The sequence below is a fragment of the Acomys russatus genome, chromosome 24, assembly GCF_903995435.1.
Source record: "Acomys russatus chromosome 24, mAcoRus1.1, whole genome shotgun sequence".
Taxonomy (NCBI): Eukaryota; Metazoa; Chordata; class Mammalia; order Rodentia; family Muridae; genus Acomys; species Acomys russatus.
In genome coordinates, this window is record NC_067160.1 from 23,509,460 (window position 1) to 23,529,552 (window position 20,093).

The window sequence follows — 20,093 nt, forward strand, 5'->3', positions numbered from 1 at the left end:
AGGCACATAAGACACACACAGACACACACTTACCATCACTACCACTACCACCACAACCACCCAAAAACAACCATTTAATGCCCTACGGCAGGTTATGCTTATCTATGAGGTTTTATTCCTTGTTATCCTGGAGGATCCTTGCGACCCATGAGTCACAGCTTGTTCCTCCCTGTAAGTATAATCTTAAATATAATACTAAATCAAACTATTAAACATTTTATAGTATCAATTACTTCCTTTGCCAAGTATAAATAGCAGCATAAATTTAATTTTCTCTTAAAAGAAAGGAAGAAAAAAATATATTAATGTACTATATAATGCCAATATCCTGAGTTTTTACCCTGAAAAATTCACATATGAAACTATTGCTTGCAAAATCAGTAATTTATCAATGTTGCAAAATGTTTTCTGAAACAAATCCAACTATGATAAAAAAAATTTATTGCAAATATTGTGCCTCTAAGGGGATATCTGCTTTAACTTCATGGTATTTTCTACTTCCACTTAGCAAATTCAGTCATTGCTGAATGGAACATGAGAGTGAACTTCGGTGGTACTTGCCTTTATCTCTCATGAACATCTGTAACTATTTGTGAATATCTTTAAATATCTATGAACATTTATTAGGCTAAAGAGAGGATAAAAGTCTAGTTTATTTTTTTATTCATCTTCTCAAATACTTCATTTTAACAATGGAATAGGGCCTGGCATGCTCTATGGCAGGTTATGCTTATCCTTGAAGTTTTATTCCTTGTTATCCTGGAGTGGAAGTGCCCGACACCGTAGCAGAGGATGGGATTTAGAAAAAAAATAATGCATTCATTTAAAACCGAAACACAAATGTTGAATTGACTCCTTGGTTTTTTAAATAGAAAGAAATCCACATACTAGTTTCCAGAATACAAACAGACCAGGAGGGGTTTTTTGTTGTTGTTGTTGTTTGTTTGTTTGTTCATTTTATGTTCAGTTAGACTGGCATCTTGTGGGAAAGTCTTGACAAGGCCAGTAGAAATTCTATTCCTTATTTTGTGAATATGTGTGGTCCTCTACTGTGTAGCTGTCACTCACATAGGAAATCACTGGAGAGAGTAAAAATAAAATATGCAGATACAATTGTTTCCATGTCATTCCAGAGTCTTATTATTTATATCCAGTGTAGTGTTTTCACTTGTACCCTTTTGTCATTTTGTTTTTCATTTCCCTTAACTTTATCTCAGACTTTTAAGAATTGATTGTTAAATCAAGGAGAAAAGTTTAAAAGATCCAAATTTTGCTTGATAACATTGCACATTATATCTCATCTCTGACAAACCCTGATGATTTATCTCTTTGAGTGTAAAATTTTACTGGCAGTACAAAACTGGCTTTGGCTCTTTCAGACATATTTTGATAGAGAGCCAGAAAAAGACAAAAGAGAAGGGAAAAGATGCCAGGAAAGAAGTGAGGGAGGGCTGGAGGAAGGGAGGAAGAAAGGAAAGAAGGAAGGCAGGCAAGCAGGAAGGAAGGAAAGAAGGTAGGTAAAATTTGGATACATCTCTTTGGAAAAACACATGTTATTATGAGGAGTCTACTAGAGATATCCACTCAAACAAGCAGTTTATGCCCAGTGAAAGTCGTGATTCTAGCCACCTGGCACTACACTTGTATTCAGGACTTAAGCATATCCTTGAGGATTTAAAGCAAGAGAGTTTTAAAAATATTTTTTATTTATTATATATACATTTATATTATTACACATATATAAAATAAGCTACATACAGCATGAAGAACCATGAAACAATCAGGAATTGTATTAATGCTACATTAATTAGTGTTTTGGCTATTTGTATTTGGTAACCTTGAAGAAAACGTCTTTCCTATCTTGATGAGTCTAAAATTCCTATAAATCATTTTTATCAACTTAAAACATCTATCTATACCTAAAAACATCTTTTTTAAACATATATATTTGTTTTATTACACACAAATAAAACAAACTACCAGGGAGACCCATGAGACAATCATGAGTTATATAAATGTTACATTCATAGTGATTTGGCTGTTTTTATTTGTCAAACTTGAAATAAATATCTTTTCTATCTTGTTGGGTCTAAATTTCTGAATGAAATTCACTATCTATCATATCTCATCTCTATTAACTTAAATCCTTTATTTTGATCTAAAAAGATCATATCCCCTAGCCAACTAAACTTGATTGTAAAACAAAACTATCTGGTCTTCAACCCCCCTCAGAGACCTGATAAGGAATAAAACTTAAATGCCTGGATGAACCAGTAGTGCAGGTTAGCAGCTTCCAAAAAAAAAAAAAAAAAAAAAAAAAAGAGACTGAGACAGTTTACTACCTGAACAGTCACCCAACACTATAACATTGAAGCCTCATCTTTGACCCTCTAGCCCAATATCTCTGCCAGACTTACTCTCCAGGCAGGAACTTTTGAGGACTTGCTTACCCTGTCTTGGCAGAGTTCAACTATCGACTCTGCCTGCATCTAAAAACATCTTAACCCCTAAACAAATAAGCTTAATTGTAAAACTAAGTTACCTGGTCTTCAACCCTATCAGAGACTTGAGAAAGAATAAAATTAATTACGTGAGTAAACAGGAAGTGCAGGTTAGCAGCTTCCAAAGTGAGAAAAAAAATGACAGCCTGAACATTCACCCAAAACTCTCTATAACGTTGTAGCATCATCTTCAGCCTTCTGGCCTAGTGTATCTGACAGACATATTTGTGAGGCAGAAACTATTGAGGACTTGCTTACCCTACTTTGGCAGAGTTTGGCTGTTGACTCAAACAGAAATATATAGGATGATAGGACAAAAAGTAGATTATTGAGTCTACTCAACCTAAGGCCTTCATTGTTGTTCACAAAGTTACTTTTAATTCATTGGTATAGAAATTTGTATATTGATGTAAAATAAGTTTATTTTTGATACATTGGTATAGAATTCAAATTTTAGCCTTTTTTCACACACATTATATATATATACACACACATATATTTCTACTATGATATGAGGTCTTGTATCCATATAACTCAAGTTGAATATAAAGTTTACCTCCAATACTTTGAAAGTGCTATCACAGGCTGTTTAGTATCCTAATTATACAAGTTGATGGTTAGTTGATCAAATCATGGTCAGGTCAATTAGTAGTCTATTTTTATCACAAGAATATACATCCTAGATATAACACATAGATATGATTCTACAGATAAGGTAAAATAGTTAGATAAGGTCTTCAAAACCTCAGTGTCCTACAAAAATATTGCATTTAAGGATGTTTTTAATGTTTTAAAGATTATTTGACAATAAGACAAGTAAACTCATGGCAACACCCAGCCTACCTCAAAGAAGATGATGAATATCAAAGAACCTCCTTATGGAGATGGCTTCAAAAGTGGAAAGCCAGCCACTGGGCAAATTGTCCTAGTTTTGACTACAGAAAAAAAAAATCTGCCTGAAAATAGGCAAACGTGGAGCAAGAGACTTTTACATTGAAAAAGAAAACAAAACAAAACAAAACAAAGCACATCCTGTTATCTTATTCTGCAGATTCAGGGTAAGATTTTGTGCAGGCAAGCAGTTTATCAGAAGCTAAAATAATGGATTACCTGAAAGGGGAGGTTTTCACAAGTAGGAAATTTAACAGTAGCTGAGATAAATTAAGGGGAATATTTTGAGCTCAGGTTCCCAGAAAATAATTAGATAATGTTCTTGGGATGTTCCAGCAAGGAGATCAAAGTCTAGCTAAACTGAAGTGGCCTCATCAAAAATAAAAGATAATAGAAACTCTGTACTGTCTTGACCTATCACAATGTTAACATTCAACATAGTGATATCATAACTTTAAAGTCTAAAATCTAATTTCAAATTTGAGTCAATTAAACTGATCATAACATGTAGTTACATGGACATATATGATAAATACATTAAAACACATTTAAAATTGATATTTCCTTTAATCAATGCTTAATCTTATGAAAATATGGTGTATATAATTATGAAAAAATGAAAACAAGGGAGGGAAAAGGAAAATATTGCCCACTTATCTTTATTAAAGAAATATGTTTCTGTAAATTATTTCTTTCTTAAAATATCACCAATGTGATAAATATGACACATGTATATATTTTAAGTGAACTATTAAATTGAAATGATTAAGGGAAAGAAACAATATTAAATGCACAATAGAAAAGAGGGGCTGTAAAAAGGGAAACATGTTGTGTGTTGAATGGAGTGACATTCTTCGTAAAAATACCAGTTTGAGAGTCTGGAGCACCACAAAAGAAACATGATCATTTTCTTCAGAAAAAGTAAAATTTTCATAACTTTGTCTATGAAAGATATAGGACCAAACACAAATAGATGACTTGTGCCCCCAAATGTGCCAAGTATATAAGGAAGTATTATTATTCATTGGTATTCTTATAAAATCAGTAAATACTGTACAAAGGATCCACTTAACTAGTCAATACTAATACTAATAAAAGACAGACTTAAATTTTTTCTCATTTGCACTTTATGTAAAATGTTCTTAAAATGGAAATGATAGGGTTTACTAAAACATTCTTGAGATCATTAGGGAAACCTAAATTGAACAAAATTCTTCGTTGTAATAGTTAATCTCAATTGCCAACCTGATGCGGGCTGGAATCTACTAGGGGACAGGTCTTGGGCATGTCTGGTATATGCTATCCTTCTGTTATCTAGATTAAGTTAATTAAGGTGAGGATAACTGTGCACTGTGGGTGGTAGCATTCCCTTGGATGTGGTTTGGACTGCACAAAAGGAGAAAATGAGCTGAGCATGTGTGCTCAAGTGCTATCTGCTTTCTGGTGATGGGTGACTTCTCACCACACAAGACTGTAGCCCTGATCAGTAAGTCAGAATAAATCTTTTCACCCTTCACTGATTTTTATTAGGGTAAGTCATCATAGCAACAGGAAAATAAACTAAGATAATATCCAACCAGTAAATTGAGGCACATGCTTTTATCTTGTTGTAAAAGTTTCTCTCACCAAACAAATTTCATTCATAACATTTTCACTCCTTCATTATTATAAAATACTTACAACTACTGAGTTTATGCTACAATTTAGGTATTTTCTAATAAGCTACAAGCTCTAGTTAAGCTTTATTTACTTCGCAAAACTTCTTTCATTTAATGTATTAAATGACTCTATAGCTCAAAAGTATATTTTTCTGTCTTCAGATTTCTCCAGTGACCTAGAGAAGGTACTTCCAGCCTTTTCTAGAGTCCTTGTGACTCTGACCCCAAGTCCATTCCTGTGTTGCACCACAGAAACCTTTTCTTCCTGTGTCCACAGCAAGGGTGAGAAAGGGCATCATGTGGAATTTCCTCAGCAACTATAGCCACCTCTGGCTAACAAATCCTAAGTGGAGCTAACATATCCTCTCAGGAGCTGTACCATCCTGCTCCTTCAAAATCTGTCTCCCCCAGTGTCTCCCTCACATGCCAATGTTTTCTTCTGGCTCCTTCTTCTGTTGCTCATACTCAAGCTGCTGAGAATAAATAGTCTGCATTTCAACAGACACATTTTGTTTATATCACATCATGTTTTTTTTTTAAAGTTTTAATTAGTTGAATTTGTTGCCAACATTTAAAAATTGGATATTGCACATTAAAATTAGGATATGTGGCGCTCTCTCTCTCTCTCTCTCCTCTCTCTCTCTCTCTCTCTCTCTCTCTCTCTCTCTCTCTCTCTCTCTCTCTCTCTCTTTCTCTCTCTCTCTTTTTAAGTATATAGCAACACACCCCAAATGTTTCTTATAAGCCAGCACAAAATACTAGCCACCCTTTTTGACAGGGCCTGTGCTATCCTATTCACTGTGCTCAGCACACGTTGTCATAAGTTTCATGTATACTTGGGTTCTTTGGTTTCTATTATTTGCCTTTTTCTGTAGGTGTTGGAGACACACGTGTATCCCTGTGTCCTCTCTTCCCTTCATTCCACAGAGCAGCCTAGCTCCGCCCTGTACATTTACTCTCTAAGCGGTTAGATTTCTTCTCTTCTTGCCTTTCTCTCCACATCTAGGCAACCATACTCACTGCATCTTTAAAAGGAGGAAGTCATCTCAGCACCATTTGCTCTCTTCTTCTTCCCTGTCCCTTTTTCTTTTTCTTTCTCTTTCTTCCCCGTCTCCCTTCCTCCTTTTCTTCCCACTTCTCCTCCCTCTCTCCCCACATTCATATTCTCTCTCTCTCTCTCTCTCTCTCTCTCTCTCTCTCTCTCTCTCTCTCTCTCTCTCTCTCTCTCTCCCCCTGTCTCTCTCTCTCTCCACCCCTCTCTCTCTCATCACTGATAAGGTTCCGCCCCAGGGCTAAGACATATAAGAAACATTTCTACCACTAAGCCATGCTCCAAGATTCCCTCTTATTCTACCTTTAAGCACCGGCTGTCTTCCAGAAGCAACTTTCAGCCTTCTTCCTCCATAAGAGTCATATAGCTCCTCCTTAGGCAGCTTCATCTGCTACCTGCACTTTCAGGCCTTTTCACAGCCCAGTATTTCAGGCCACAATTTCTTTAGTCTTTCTTATCACTCAGGACAGTGGTTCTCAACCTTCCTACTGATGCAGCACTTTAACACAGTTCCTCATGTTGTGGTGACCCCCAACCATAAGATTATTTTACTGCTATTTCATAATTGTAACTTTTCTATTGCTATAAATCACAATGTTAATATATGTGTTTTCTGATTGTCTTGGGTGACCTTTGTGAACCGGAGGCTTAACACCCCTTCCCTCACTGTTCAGGACATGTAAATCGAGAACTGATAGTTTAGAGCATCATATATCCAATGGCCCATGAGGTGTGTTCTTTGGAATATATTAACACATCTGGAAGTTTTAGCCTTTCAAGTCAGACGTGTCTTAACATCTCTGGTCTCTCAGAGTTCCTTGATCATCATTGATGTTGTCATTAGCCAATCATCCCAGCCAAAACATAGTATCATACGAAGCTTCTCCTTCTATTGAATCCTCTCATTTCCCATAGAAAAGGGGGACCAAATATATTCATCACTTCTCTCAATCTCTCTCTTTTGTATCCCACTGCAATTGCCCTACTCATCACTGCAGCACATCTTCTTTGAGCGAATGTAGTCCCATTATTTTAACTCCTTCTTTCAGATTTTCCCCAATATCTCATGAAACATTGCTGGACTCAGATTTCAGTAGTCTGCTGTTTTTATCCTTTACAATACATTTTTGTTGCCTAAAACAGAAAACTCCAAATTACTGTGTATACACAATACAAAGATCTAAATTAGAGTGCCTTCCATTATTTCATTAGCTTTCTCTTCTATCACGTCTAATATTTAATAGTTTATAAACTAAAACAATTTTTGCCATGTATTGTTTAGTAAAATGTTGTCATTTTGTAGCATATCTATTCCATAAGACTCTTTCCTGTGGAAATCCCACCCCATCAAAGCAAATCTATGTGGCCCACTTCCTATGGGAACATAATATTTCACACTTTAGTTTGCCATCACATTTGGGCACATCTGTTTGTCCAGTAGGCAATCATAAAACTTAATCATCATAATCTTAATGTTCTTTAAATACACACTAAAGCGGATTCGAAAAATCAAGAATAAAGGAGGGGTAAGAACTGTAGGAGATTAGACAATGACAACCTAATTTAACGTGGTCAGGGACCCTTGAGGTCAATTCCAAAGAGGCTACCTGTTCTTTCTTCTACAAATAGTAAGTATCCGTGTGGGGGCAACATAAACACATTTATGTGTTGTTTCCCATAGAACTGTTCATTTATTTTCTATTGATTGTACATCAACCAGATTGCCCAGGTCAGTGACTCTCCACATGCTAAGACCATTGCTATGAACAAACAACATGTTTGCAAATACATGCTTTTGTTCTCTGTGTCATAACTGCTGGCTCAGAAACACAGAAATCCAACACTCTGTGTACATCAAGCCCTGTGTCATTCTAGTGCCATGGTTTAAGTTAACTAATATTCAAATTAAAATCAAACGTAAGTAGCGTAATAAAATAACCTTAAATGTCTATAGGAGTTTGTTCTGACAATAACTTTCAGAAGCTAACTTTTTCATTTAATCTTGTTTTTTAAAAAAGAAAACACCATTGTCTTTAAGAAAATTCAATTTTTTTCTTCCGAGGCAAATTTTACCATTCTTCTTATTGAAAGTTTGAATAATCCTAAAAGCTTCAACTAAAGCTAAACTTACACATACAAAACATTAGATAATTTAGGCAATTATCTAATTTAAGCTGCTAAAACCATATCCATATGTTTTGAAATCACTCAAGATAATTAACACATAAAACATACATTTGTCTCAACAGCTACACTGCTTCCTCAAATTTTTGTCAGTTTTCTGACCGCAAGCAGTAAGAGACAAAGAGGTGTTCCATGTATTTCATTTGCAGCGAGGCTTTTCACGCAGTTTTGCTAGTCTCCATTGGAGCTGAAAGCCCTTCTTTAATTCAAAGATGAGAAGCTGCAGTTGTGATTCAGGATTCACTAACCAGCACACATTACTATAGAAACGGTCCTCCTCCTATTCAGCAGAATTCAATTAAAGGTTTTACACTGTAACTAATGTTTACTTTCATATCTCTTTTAAAAGTCTCCCCTAACGATTAAATTTAATATAGAAGAAAGCAACCATGACGCTGTTGCAAAAACAAATAGAAAAAAAGTTCAATCATATTTATGCCAGTGTCCCTATTATATGGATATATAGAGATAGAAAGATAGATAGATAGATAGATAGATAGATAGATAGATAGATAGGTACATAGATACATAGATATAGATATAGATGATCAATGAAAGTGTTTGTTATTGGGGAAAATATGTACTTCAATAACAACGGATGTTGATCAACACCTAGGTCAGCAAAAGCACACCAAAGACATCTTGGGAACATCCTATGGACTCTTTTGTTACTTAGTAACATGAAAATCATGGACAGTCTCTGATCATACAGCATTTGGGAAAGTAGACTATTTCTCACTCGTGTTTTGAACGTTCTATTTAGAACCCCATCTGCGTGATCAACCAGAATCAATATAGGTTAAGGAGTTATCACTTCCAGGAGACCTGAATTGATTCTTTAACTTGGCATTTGGAGAGAGGGAAATGTATATATACCTGAGAGAGACTAAATTACAGTATGGTGAAAATCGTGTGTTTATTAATTTAGTGGTTATTTTAGGCATATGGAGGTCTGATTAGGCTTATGTAATGTTGGTGTGTTCCTTACTGAAGGATTTTAACCTTGAATCTTGAAAAGCAGCCCTTCTCATCACTCTGTCCGCTTGCTTATCTCCCTTGTCCAAATCACTGTTTGCTGCCTCCTTTGCTGTCATGATGATGTGGCCAGACTGGAAACAGGGCTTCTCAGACACAAGCACCGCTTTTAACATGTTCAGAGGAGTGTGCTGTTGCCGCTGCTGCTGCCGCTGCTGCTGCGGCAGCTTTGGTGTTCTCATGCCTCGAGGCAGCCCTAGCTGCCCCCTGACCTTCACACAGCATACTGAGACTCACATACTCCAAGATCCCAGTTTGTCAATGGCTCTCTCCTCATTCCTTTGTGAGACCCTCCTTTTCCTCTAGTGTCACCTACTCCTAGGTTGTATCATTGGAGACTTCGTCTTAGGTGTCTTTTCTAATCACATCTATTCCTTAAACGGCCCCTTAACTTCACGGTTAAGGTCTGCCAGTGGACTTCCGGGAGATTTTTGGTTGTTTTGTTATCACTAGTAGCACCAAAACTGCACGGCAGACACCGGTCCCTTTATCATTCATTACTCAGGAGAGTCAATTGTTCAGTACTGAGTCCGCACTGAAAATTATTTTCTCCAAATCTAACTGCTAATGACAGGCTTCCTTGTCAATATTCTGGCTTGTCCTCGCAGCCCCTCAATGATGTAATCTACCACCTCACTCCTTTAACAGTAGAAAAACCTCATCTCCTTTCAATGTGCTTCTATCACAGTTCTCTCCATGAAAAGAAAAGGCTGATTGATGTGTCAGTCATTTTCTGTTTCTCCCATCAAATTCAATCTTTTCCTCTATTTGACTGGATTAAATTCATGCCACTCTATGTACCAATGTTTATTGGGCTAGAGCATTGTTCACACCGGCTTTAAGGCTTTCAAGTCAAGTGTTAGGTATATGAATACCACTAATTTACAAAAACCCATTCAATACATTTATGACAACTTATTTTTTTCTGAAACAAGAGGCGGCTCGCCCTCGCCCTGATCTCCCACCTCCTCTGCCCCTCGCTGCCCCTTGTACTTTACACTTTGCTCCTGATTGTGATAGCAAAAACGCTGAAAGTAGTGAACTACCACGCACACCAAACAACCCCTCAGGAGGTTTGAATAGTCTATGCATCGGTGGGGATGGTTCGTACCTTTCTTTCCCTGGGCTGGCTTTAGGCTACTGACTGGGTAGCTCAGAGATACAAGAGGCTTCCGATGAGCAACAGAGAGGTTTAAGATCCTCTCTGTTGGATCCTCAACTCTTGAGGAAGTACCCAGGGGTCAAGGGGAAGTTAGAAATGAAGTGAGGCCCACAGCAGTTCACCACCTGCAACAACTCTGGGCTGCAGCCCCAGCCCCAACTCCTCCCTGAAGATTCAACTGCAGTTCAGGTCCCTTGAGACAACAGTTGATATTAGCTCCTCACAGTCGCTCCTGACAGGGGTTGAGTGCCTTCCTATCAAAATTTTATACAGTCTGTTTTCTTTCTTTCCTTGCTCCCGCCCCCATTTGTTTGTTTTGAGACAGAGTTTCTCTGTGTATCCTGGAACTCAATTTGTAAAGGAAGCTGGCTTCAAACTCACAGAGCTCCACCTGTCTCTGCCTCCAGAGTACGGGATTAAAGGCTTGCTCTACCACTTCCCGATGACAGTGTGTTTTCAGTGATCCAGGACCCACCTCAGTCCTTCACTGAGGGAAATCTGCACGGGCAGCCTCTCAACTCTCTGCTCTGCTTCCCTGCACACTCTCAAGACCCTTGCCACACCTAAGGATAGTCTTGATTTGCATAACAATGTACTCTTAAGGCAAGATGTTTAGTAGTAAAATTATTAGATTATCAATTATCAATGTACTAAAAGTTTGTAAAATGATAATAAATGAAATGAATCAAAAATAACTTGCAGTTGCAAGAAAAATCAATGATTAAAAACTAAGTGGAAAAAAACTAAGTGGAAATTTTCATAAGAATATTTATTTTCCCAAGAAAGACTGTTTCTATCCCAGATAGCTACCACCGGCACCACTTGTTATTAAACTGTGTATTTAAACAAAAATTACATTCATAGAAGTAGTTTATCAGGGTTTATCCTCATTTCTGACAATGTATAAGAGTTGTGAAAAAATAGTTTTTTCTTATTTCAGGTTTACTGTTTTCGCAGACATGAGCCTAAATAGAATCTAATTATTCAAGTAAGAAAGTAAATTTAATGAAATCTCTGGCCTTAGCAAGACGTTTTGCATAGTTAAAAGCCACAACAGTTACACTTATATATAAATTTTATATTCCATCCCTTAAGGAACTATAGTGGTGCACAAATTTCTCAATGTGAATTCTTCCGCCTGAGCTACGGAGGGAGACAACTAAATCAGTAATGCAATACAACATGGTCATATTAACCTAGTGGTGCAGAAAAGGCCATCTGTACCACCTTTGATGTGACTAAACTACAGGAGCAAAATAAATGCTTGTGCGATCGTTAATTTAAGAGAGCTACTGGGTGTTCTTTAGAGGAAGACTGTAATATAGCTGATGAAAAATGAGTAAAAGTAGGCATTGACCTTCACTGCATTGTAATAAAACTTGCAAAATTGATTTGTAAACTGTAACTCAGTTTCATGTGCATTAAAAACTAATCAAATGACTTTGATGCAGCTCACTGATTTTTAACTTGGCAATTTATGTGAGCATATAAAAACTGTTAGAAGGAGTATGTTAAAATGCTTTCAAAACATTTATAGTCGTGCACCAATATTTAATCTTATTTGTGCAGATAGATTGCTCTCATCTTTGTATATTAATCCACAATATAATGTTTAATATACTTGCATTATGTCAAAATATTTTACCAGAGAAATAAATCCTATTTTAATTATTTTTAGCATTCTTAACTCCTAGACTACAAGTGAAGTTGGCATAATAAATTAGCCTGATTAATTCTAAATTGTTCTCCAACAATCATTTTATCTATATTACCGGATGAATGAAGGGCATAAAGACTGTTCTGTGTAAACTCAACAATCAGAATAGAAGCAATTTAAACCTTATCCAAAAGGATGAAATTGGTAATAAGTGCTGTGTCAGGTATACAGGATGTGGTATAGAGTTCCCATGATTTGTTTAGTTCTACTACATTGTACACTACATAGGACACTAGGATTACATATTATGACCAGATTAATTAATCTAATCCAAACTGAATACATTATCAATTCAATTTACAATATGTTTGTAAAACTTTTATCTGCCATACTCAGGCATCTTGTCAGAACTGGGGCAAAATTAACAAGGCCTTTCTTACAAGGGAGTAGAAAAATGTTAATTGCTAAATCACTGTGTGTATTATTGTCTTGTGTGCTGAAAACTGTGAAGAGATGTCAACCTCGTTCAGAGGGGTTTCCTCTCCAAGCAAGCTAATCTAGGCCATAAGCTAAAGGATGGACAAAGTAGGCAGAAGGACAAGATCTAACAGAAGGGAACCCTGAATTTGAGAGAAGCACCAGCCTCCGGAGGAGTTATGACGTCATCATGCCTAGAGTCTTGAGGCCAAAGAGGAGAATTAAAGAGCAGGGTAGAGATTATGTGTATTTAGAGGTGAGAATAGTCTATTTCGTTGAAAAATGTTTGCACAAACATGCAAATGTTTTAAAACATGAAACTCATCTTTGGGAGATGAACAACAATGCTGAGAGTATCAAAAGTGACAGGTATCTCATGGCAAGAAATCAGTGGAGTCATTATTTAGACTGAAAGCAGTAAGATGAAAAAAGTAACATCAAAAGGCTGATAGGAAGTGAAATGAATATAATCAGTAGGTTGGTATTAATAGATTATAGAAGATGGGGGTGATCAGAGAACGTAGTGAAGATGGCCATCACTTCTCAGACTTATCTAACTAGATTAATTGCAATGACATTTGCTCTGAAAGATGACTGAGTTGAAGGAAGAGGCCAGGAGATTGGAATTTTCAGATTGGAATCTGAGATAATGTTCTGTCCATTTGCTAGATCTGGGTAGGGGTTTAAAGTTTACCGCCTGTATTGTCCTTGGCTGGTGCCTTAGTTTGAGCGGGACTCCTGGGCCCAAATCTACCTATCATAATGTTCCACTTATAGGTTTCTAGGACCCTCTGGATCCTTCTACTTTGCTATTTTCCCTTGCGAATGGAGAGTGGGGTATGACTTTCACACAAACTCTGGTGCCTCATATTTGACCATGTCCCCTGGAGGGGGAGACCTGGTGGCACTCAGAGGAAGAATAGCAGGCTACCAAGAAGAGACTTGATACCCTATGAGCATATACAGGGGGAGGAAATCCCCCTCAGGAACAGTCATGGGGAGGGGAATAAGGGGAAAATGGGAGGGAGGGAAGAATGGAAGGATACAAGGGATGGGATAACCATTGAGATGTAACAAGAATAAATTAATAAAAAAATTTTAAAAAAGAATCTGCGATAACTTGAAACTTTCTCAGAGGCAATGTAGTCACCATTAGATATACAGGCTTGGGACTCAGAGTAAAAATCTTGATGGAAAATTACAGGATCGAAAGTACATAGGGTAACATTATTCACTAAGCATGTTTTCAAAGTGGAGAAAAGCTCCTGAGTTTGAGGTGATATTCTTTTGTGTTTTAGAAACATCTTTAATGAATTGAGAAGTTTATACAATAAAAAAAAACCCACAATGTCCATGATGGTTGGTTCTTATGAATTTTTAAGAAAAGAACAAGGTGGAAAATACTGTTCTTCCCAGACATGAGCGAAATGCCCAGAATGGCAGCAAATACACCTACAGACATGAGGAAATGGAGTCCAGACTACTCTGCCAACATAACCAATATCAAACTTGGGGTTTTCTCGGAGCCATTAGGGAATCTACAGATAACAGATTGCTGTCTGAGTGCTTGCAGCTTTCTGTTTTCTGTGAGAGTGGATGTTTACTTGCTTTATTACTTTTTAAATTCTATTTTTTAAAAAGCATACTCAGTGCAACAATAGATGTATATAAAAGGATGTGGATGTGATGCACATTGTTAGCTTTCAGCCCCCCTCACTGAGCAAATCCACATGGCAAGTTCAGATCATGGTATTTTTCATATTTTGTCTGCTGTCATTCAACTAATATGAACAAATAAATTCTTCCTTTTTATTGAAAATAGTATCATACACTTTTGAACTTAATACTTACATTATTCTCAAGAATACATTTAAGCATGCAAATTTTCTACTTATCTTAAGTCTCTCATAATACAGTATAAAATACTGTATTTTTTTCAAGTGGTCTCCTTTTAATGAAAATTCAGATGGTTTCTATTTCTGCATATTCGAATCTTAAATGTGAATTGCTCTGTCAAAGAAAAGAGGTACTTTCTTTTTCATTTCAGTAGATAGATATTGGCAGATAACTTCCCAAAGGGTCTGCAGGAATTTTCAATCCCACAAAAAAAAAAAACCCAGGGTAGTCAAAATACATGTTGTGGTCTCTAACCCCATTTTCCTGCTGAACTGAATGGAGGAAAGATGATTTTTGTCTATTTTAATTTACAGCTCTACTACTAGTGTGTTTATTTAGCTAATATTTTAATACTGGATTCTTTAATGCCTGTTTATTTAGCTATTATTTAAAATTTAATATCCATTATTTAATGTTTATAGTTAGATGACTTTCAATGCATCACCCAGTCTGATATAGTCTTAGATTTTGGAAAAACAGCAACAAATATGACAAATAAATTCTTACGTTTACATCTCATTTGGCAGCCTATACCTTTTCAAGACTTCCAGATGGATTGAGAAACCTTTGAGATACAGTTGTTCTCCCTTCTTACCACCCAAACTCAACTACAGTGCTATGAAAGACAAAATACTATTTTGTTATAATACTGTTACACTACAATTACAGTTACAATACTATAAATTACAATACTATAAAAATATCTTCAAGTGTATCAAGCCCACTTCAAGCTCATGTATCCTCTATCAATAGCTTTACCACCCCATATATACCTACTCTTTCCTCTGTCTGTCCCTTGATATAAAATGTTGTGTTCTTTCAGCCAGGCACAGTGGTGCAGGCTTGTAATTCCAGCATTTGGGGAGGCAGAGGCAAGTAGATATCTGTGAGTTCAAGGCCCGCCTGCTCTACAAAGCAAGTCCTGGAGAGCCCAGGCTACACAGAGAGAAAATCTCTTCAAACCCCAAAACCAAAAAAAAAAAAAAAAAAAAAAAAAAAAAGAAAAAGATGTTGGTGTTCTTTTCTTATGTAACTTATGGGTATTTATTGACTACATGATTTTAATCTGTTACAACTAAAAGTCTTTCATCATGTAAATGTTTTCATGTCATTGGTGTATTTCATAATTCTCAAAAGTAAGACATCTATGTTTCATATTGTTCTTAGTAATATTTTGTAATATTTCTCATTAGAGTAGAATTAATTAAATGCAGATAAATAGTTATTCCATATGGTTTTTAAATGTTTGATTATGTTTGTTATTTTAAAAGTATATATTCATAGTGTAAGAATATACTTTTCTGTCTTCCTTCGTAGGGAAACTTTTTGGATTCAAATTTCCTGGTTTGAGAGTTCTAACATACAGAAAGCAGTCCTTGCCACAGGAAGACCCGGATGTGGTAGTCATTGATTCATCTAAACACAGCGATGACTCTGTGGCCATGAAGCATTTTAAGTCTCCCACAAAGGAAAGTTGCAGTCCCTCTGAAGCAGATGATACGAAAGCCTTGATACAGCCTAGCCAGTGTTCTCCCTTAGTGAACATATCCGGACCTCTGGACCATTCCTCTCCCAAAAGGCAATGGGATCGCCTCTACCCTGACATGCTGCAGTCAAGTTCCCAACTAACACACTCCAGGTCAAGGGAGAGCCTCTGTAGCATACGGAGGGCATCCTCAGTTCATGATATAGAAGGGTTCAGTGTCCACCCCAAGAACATATTTAGAGATCGCCATGCCAGCGAAGGTATGTAACACAGAAACATTATTTAATTGGGTAATGGAAATTTATTTTAACATTGTTTCATGATTGATCAGTAATCTGTTTCTTCAAAGAAGAAATGTGATTAAAAGCTATTAAAAACGAGAATCTTGTATTAAAGATTTTTTTCTGATTTCCTCTTTGAACCTTGGTGAGTAATTTGGTTTCTTCTGGCTTCTTTTATCAGGGTTTCTAAAATAGTATAACCACTATCAGCCTGCTTCCTGGTATGTAAATTAATTAGTGCTTAATTTAAGATAGGATTAGGTGATGAATTCTATCATCTTCAGCATAATTAATTTTGTTGGGTTTAGCAAGTGATCACACCCTGGGAGAAAGAGCAGTGTGCCCTCACTGGACCATTACTGACCATCAGCGATAGGAAGAACAGGATAGATTAGTGGGAGAACTCACGGGCGACATGGAAAGCAGAGTCCAAATTTATTTTCTCTCTAGCCTTGGCTCACATCCTGAAATTAGCCAGAGTGAAAAGTGAGCTTTGAAAGGCATCACAGAAGCAATCCATCTTTAGCATGAGAGTGGATAATATTGTTTGAGCAGTTAGTTACGATGCCCGAAGCAGTGTAAGTACTTGACACAGGTTAAGTCTCATTTAAATCTCATAACAATTCTGTAGGTTAGGAACCAGGTTTAAACTCCATTTACAGGGAAGTAATCAACTGCCACAGGGCGTGAGGGTAAAAGAGCTAGTCAATGTTGAGGCTCCTGTGGGCCTCGCTGCTTGAAAAGCTTCCAATCCGTGCAGCAATTACCCCTACTTCACTCCTTTACCAGAAGGCTTCACTCTACGACTACGTCCAAGGAGTTAGGAGTTAGAACTGCCTGCCTGGATACTCAGGTGCATTCCTCCAACCGTTGCTCTTCTTCTCCAGACCCTCCTCCCTTCAAGTGCCTCTGCTACCTAGGCTGTTGTCTTTTCAAAAACGTAAATCTACTCATAAGGGTCTCACTATGACGTCCTAATCACTCTACCAAATAAGCATCTTTCTCCACCACTGCTTTGTTCTGTCTAAATCCTCTTAGCTGTTTGTTCCCTTTTCACACTTATTACCCAGCTGCAAGCACTGCCCTCACCCTTCCCAAACAAGAGGAATTGAATAATTTCCTGAATGAAATGAAACCGGGATTTACAAAAGTAGTGCATAGTTTAGTACTTACTACATTCTATAGTTACCAAAACATACAGATACACACACACACTTATATAGATATAGATCAAATATTGTTGTATGTGAGAATAAATACAATGCCATGAGGCAGCCTTGATAAGCACTCCACGACCTGTAGTTCTGCAGACTTTAGCGCTGAGCCCAGGGCTCTACTTTATGACAGATATTCAATACCATTGCCTTGGCATTGAGAGAACCATGCACATGAATCATTTTCCAATATCATACTCATCAGGATATAATGAGCTCCTTCCTCCACATACGCTGATTTAAACCAAAGCCTTAGTCTTGAGTCATGTGGGGGGGAATCTTTCTAAAGGGCAATGTGAAATAGAAGAGACGGAAGAGCTGAAAGAAAAGAAGTTGGCGGGGGTGTGAGGGAGGAATTCAAAGAGAGAGAAGAAGCAGAGGCAGAGGCTGTCTCAGAACAGAATGAATGTTTGAAATAAGACAAATAGGAGAAACTGCATTACAAGAGTAATTAGCACATCCACTTTAATCTACGGTCCGAGGAAAGCCAAAAGAAAGACAACATCAAAGACAATTTCCAAGCTAAACCATTATGCTCCACCTGGGAATAGTGTGTGCAATATTTTCTGACTGAATGAAACCTGTACAACTGGATGTTTGAACAATGCATCCTGTGGGCGAATTACAATAAATTCAGTGGTGTTTCAAATGGACAGCATATGTTCTAGTTTGCCTCCATTGGTTAGTAAGCGTCCTGACTCTTCAGCACATTCCCATAGGAAGCCGAGTTTAGAGTAATAACTTTGAAAACTCAAACTTCCCAGAATCAACGCATCCTGCATGCTTTGCCTGTGTTTCGACAGGACTTGTTAGTATCAGATACTGAGCTTTATAACTCATACACATTATTTTCCTCTCAGGTGGCCTTCACATGGTACAAAGTTACTGATACAATTATAGGACATGGTGACTTGGTAGTTTTTATGTTTTTCAGTACAGGAACTGTGTATAGATAGGTGCTGATGATACGATCACTCTCTGTTTTCCTCTCCTCTTTGGGCTAATCCCTTTTCAGTTAACTATCACTGTCCTGCCAATACCAAGGCAGTGTGTAGCTGCAGACCAATAAACTCACAGGGCACCCAAGCACAGGGCTTCAGCCACAAAATGATCTTACCTAAAAAAAAAAAAAAAAAATCACTGACAGGCTTAGGAGGAAATACCATTCCTGGGGCTATATATTTCTGTATACTTGAGAAACGAAGCATAAGTAAGAGTAGATGGAAGATCTCCCAGTTAATTTTAGTTTTATGAATACTTGAGAATTATTAAGATGTAAAATCCTAGATGGACCAGTGCTGGAGTTCGGATGTTCTCATTCAAATGCAGTTCTGTGCTCATAAGTACTCTTTCTTTATCGTACTGTAAATAGTTTGTAAATATATTACTATTTTACCTAATCTTATTTATGTCTATTGTAAAATACCTTGGAATATTTCTTCCCAAGGCACATATTACAGAAAACTATAAGTCTTTTTGTAATCAATTCCAACTTCACATTGTGAAAATTCAATAAAAATGTAGTACTATAAAAAGGAAGGTAAAAGTAGATATGGGAAATGTAAACATCAATTAGTATATCATAACATTCAAGAGACATGAAATTAGACAGCTGAAACACTGAAAAGTCTAACTTCTGCTTTCTGCACTTTATATTGCTGGTCCTGAAGATGCCACAGTCAGTGTATGACTGTAGGTATTTTGGACTTTAACTTCAGAACAATTTTAGCCAAAAAAAAAAAAAAAATGTTTAATTACATAAACCCACTGATAGGCATAGAAGAAGTAACAAAGAGCTATTTCAGCATTTAAACTTGTCATTCGTCCTCAGTGTCAAGGCTTCAATAGCTCTACGTTAGCTTTGAGGCTAGTGGTCTTTATAGCATCTAGGCTTAGTGAGTGAATGTGCACACGTGTGTGTGTGTGTGTGTGTGTGTGTGTGTGTGTGTGTGTGTCTGTGTGTCTGTGTGTGTGTGTATGCACACTCTAATAGTAGTTTTCAGCAGTGCTGGTGATCAAAACCAGGACCATATAGATGTTAACCAAGTGCTCTGCTCCCAATCTAAGCTTCAGCTCTATCTTAAATTTTTTTCTAACCACTGTCAAAGGAGTTACAACTTTGCTAATGATTTTAGACTGCTTTGAGAGTGGCATTATTTCTATATGAACAAGATCATGTCCAGTGGTCCTTTTTTAAAAATGATTTGTAAAAGGAGAAAATTGCCATTACAAGTCACATTTTATTCCTATACTTCTGACCAAAGCAATCTCTCCTCTAAGAATTTCATAAACCATAGTATTAGGTGCCTCATATTTGACTATGTCCCCTGGAGGGGGAGACCTGGTGGCACTCAGAGGAAGGATAGCAGGTTACCAAGAAGAGACTTGATACCCTATGAGCATATAAAGGGGGAGGAGGTCCCCCTCAGGAACAGTCATAGGGGAGGGGAGTAAGAGGAAAATGGGGGGGAGGGAGGAATGGGAGGATATAAGGGATGGGATAACCATTGAGATGTAACAAGAATAAATTCATAATAAAAAATAAATAAAGGAAATAAAAAGAGAAAAAAACAAGATTGCTAAGATAAAAAAAAATTACT

The 20,093-nt window shown here is 37.0% G+C and overlaps 1 protein-coding gene across 4 annotated transcripts in view; it reads left to right on the forward strand.

Moving 5' to 3' along the window:
- Kcnh7 (potassium voltage-gated channel subfamily H member 7) overlaps positions 1 to 20,093 on the forward strand; it is a 450,850-nt gene that overhangs the window by 304,193 nt on the left and 126,564 nt on the right. For all 4 annotated transcript variants that reach the window (XM_051167119.1, XM_051167116.1, XM_051167117.1 and 1 more), the window contains exon 4: positions 15,830 to 16,258. In XM_051167119.1, the coding sequence (XP_051023076.1) occupies positions 15,830 to 16,258 (429 nt within the window). The remainder of the gene's footprint in view (positions 1 to 15,829; positions 16,259 to 20,093) is intronic.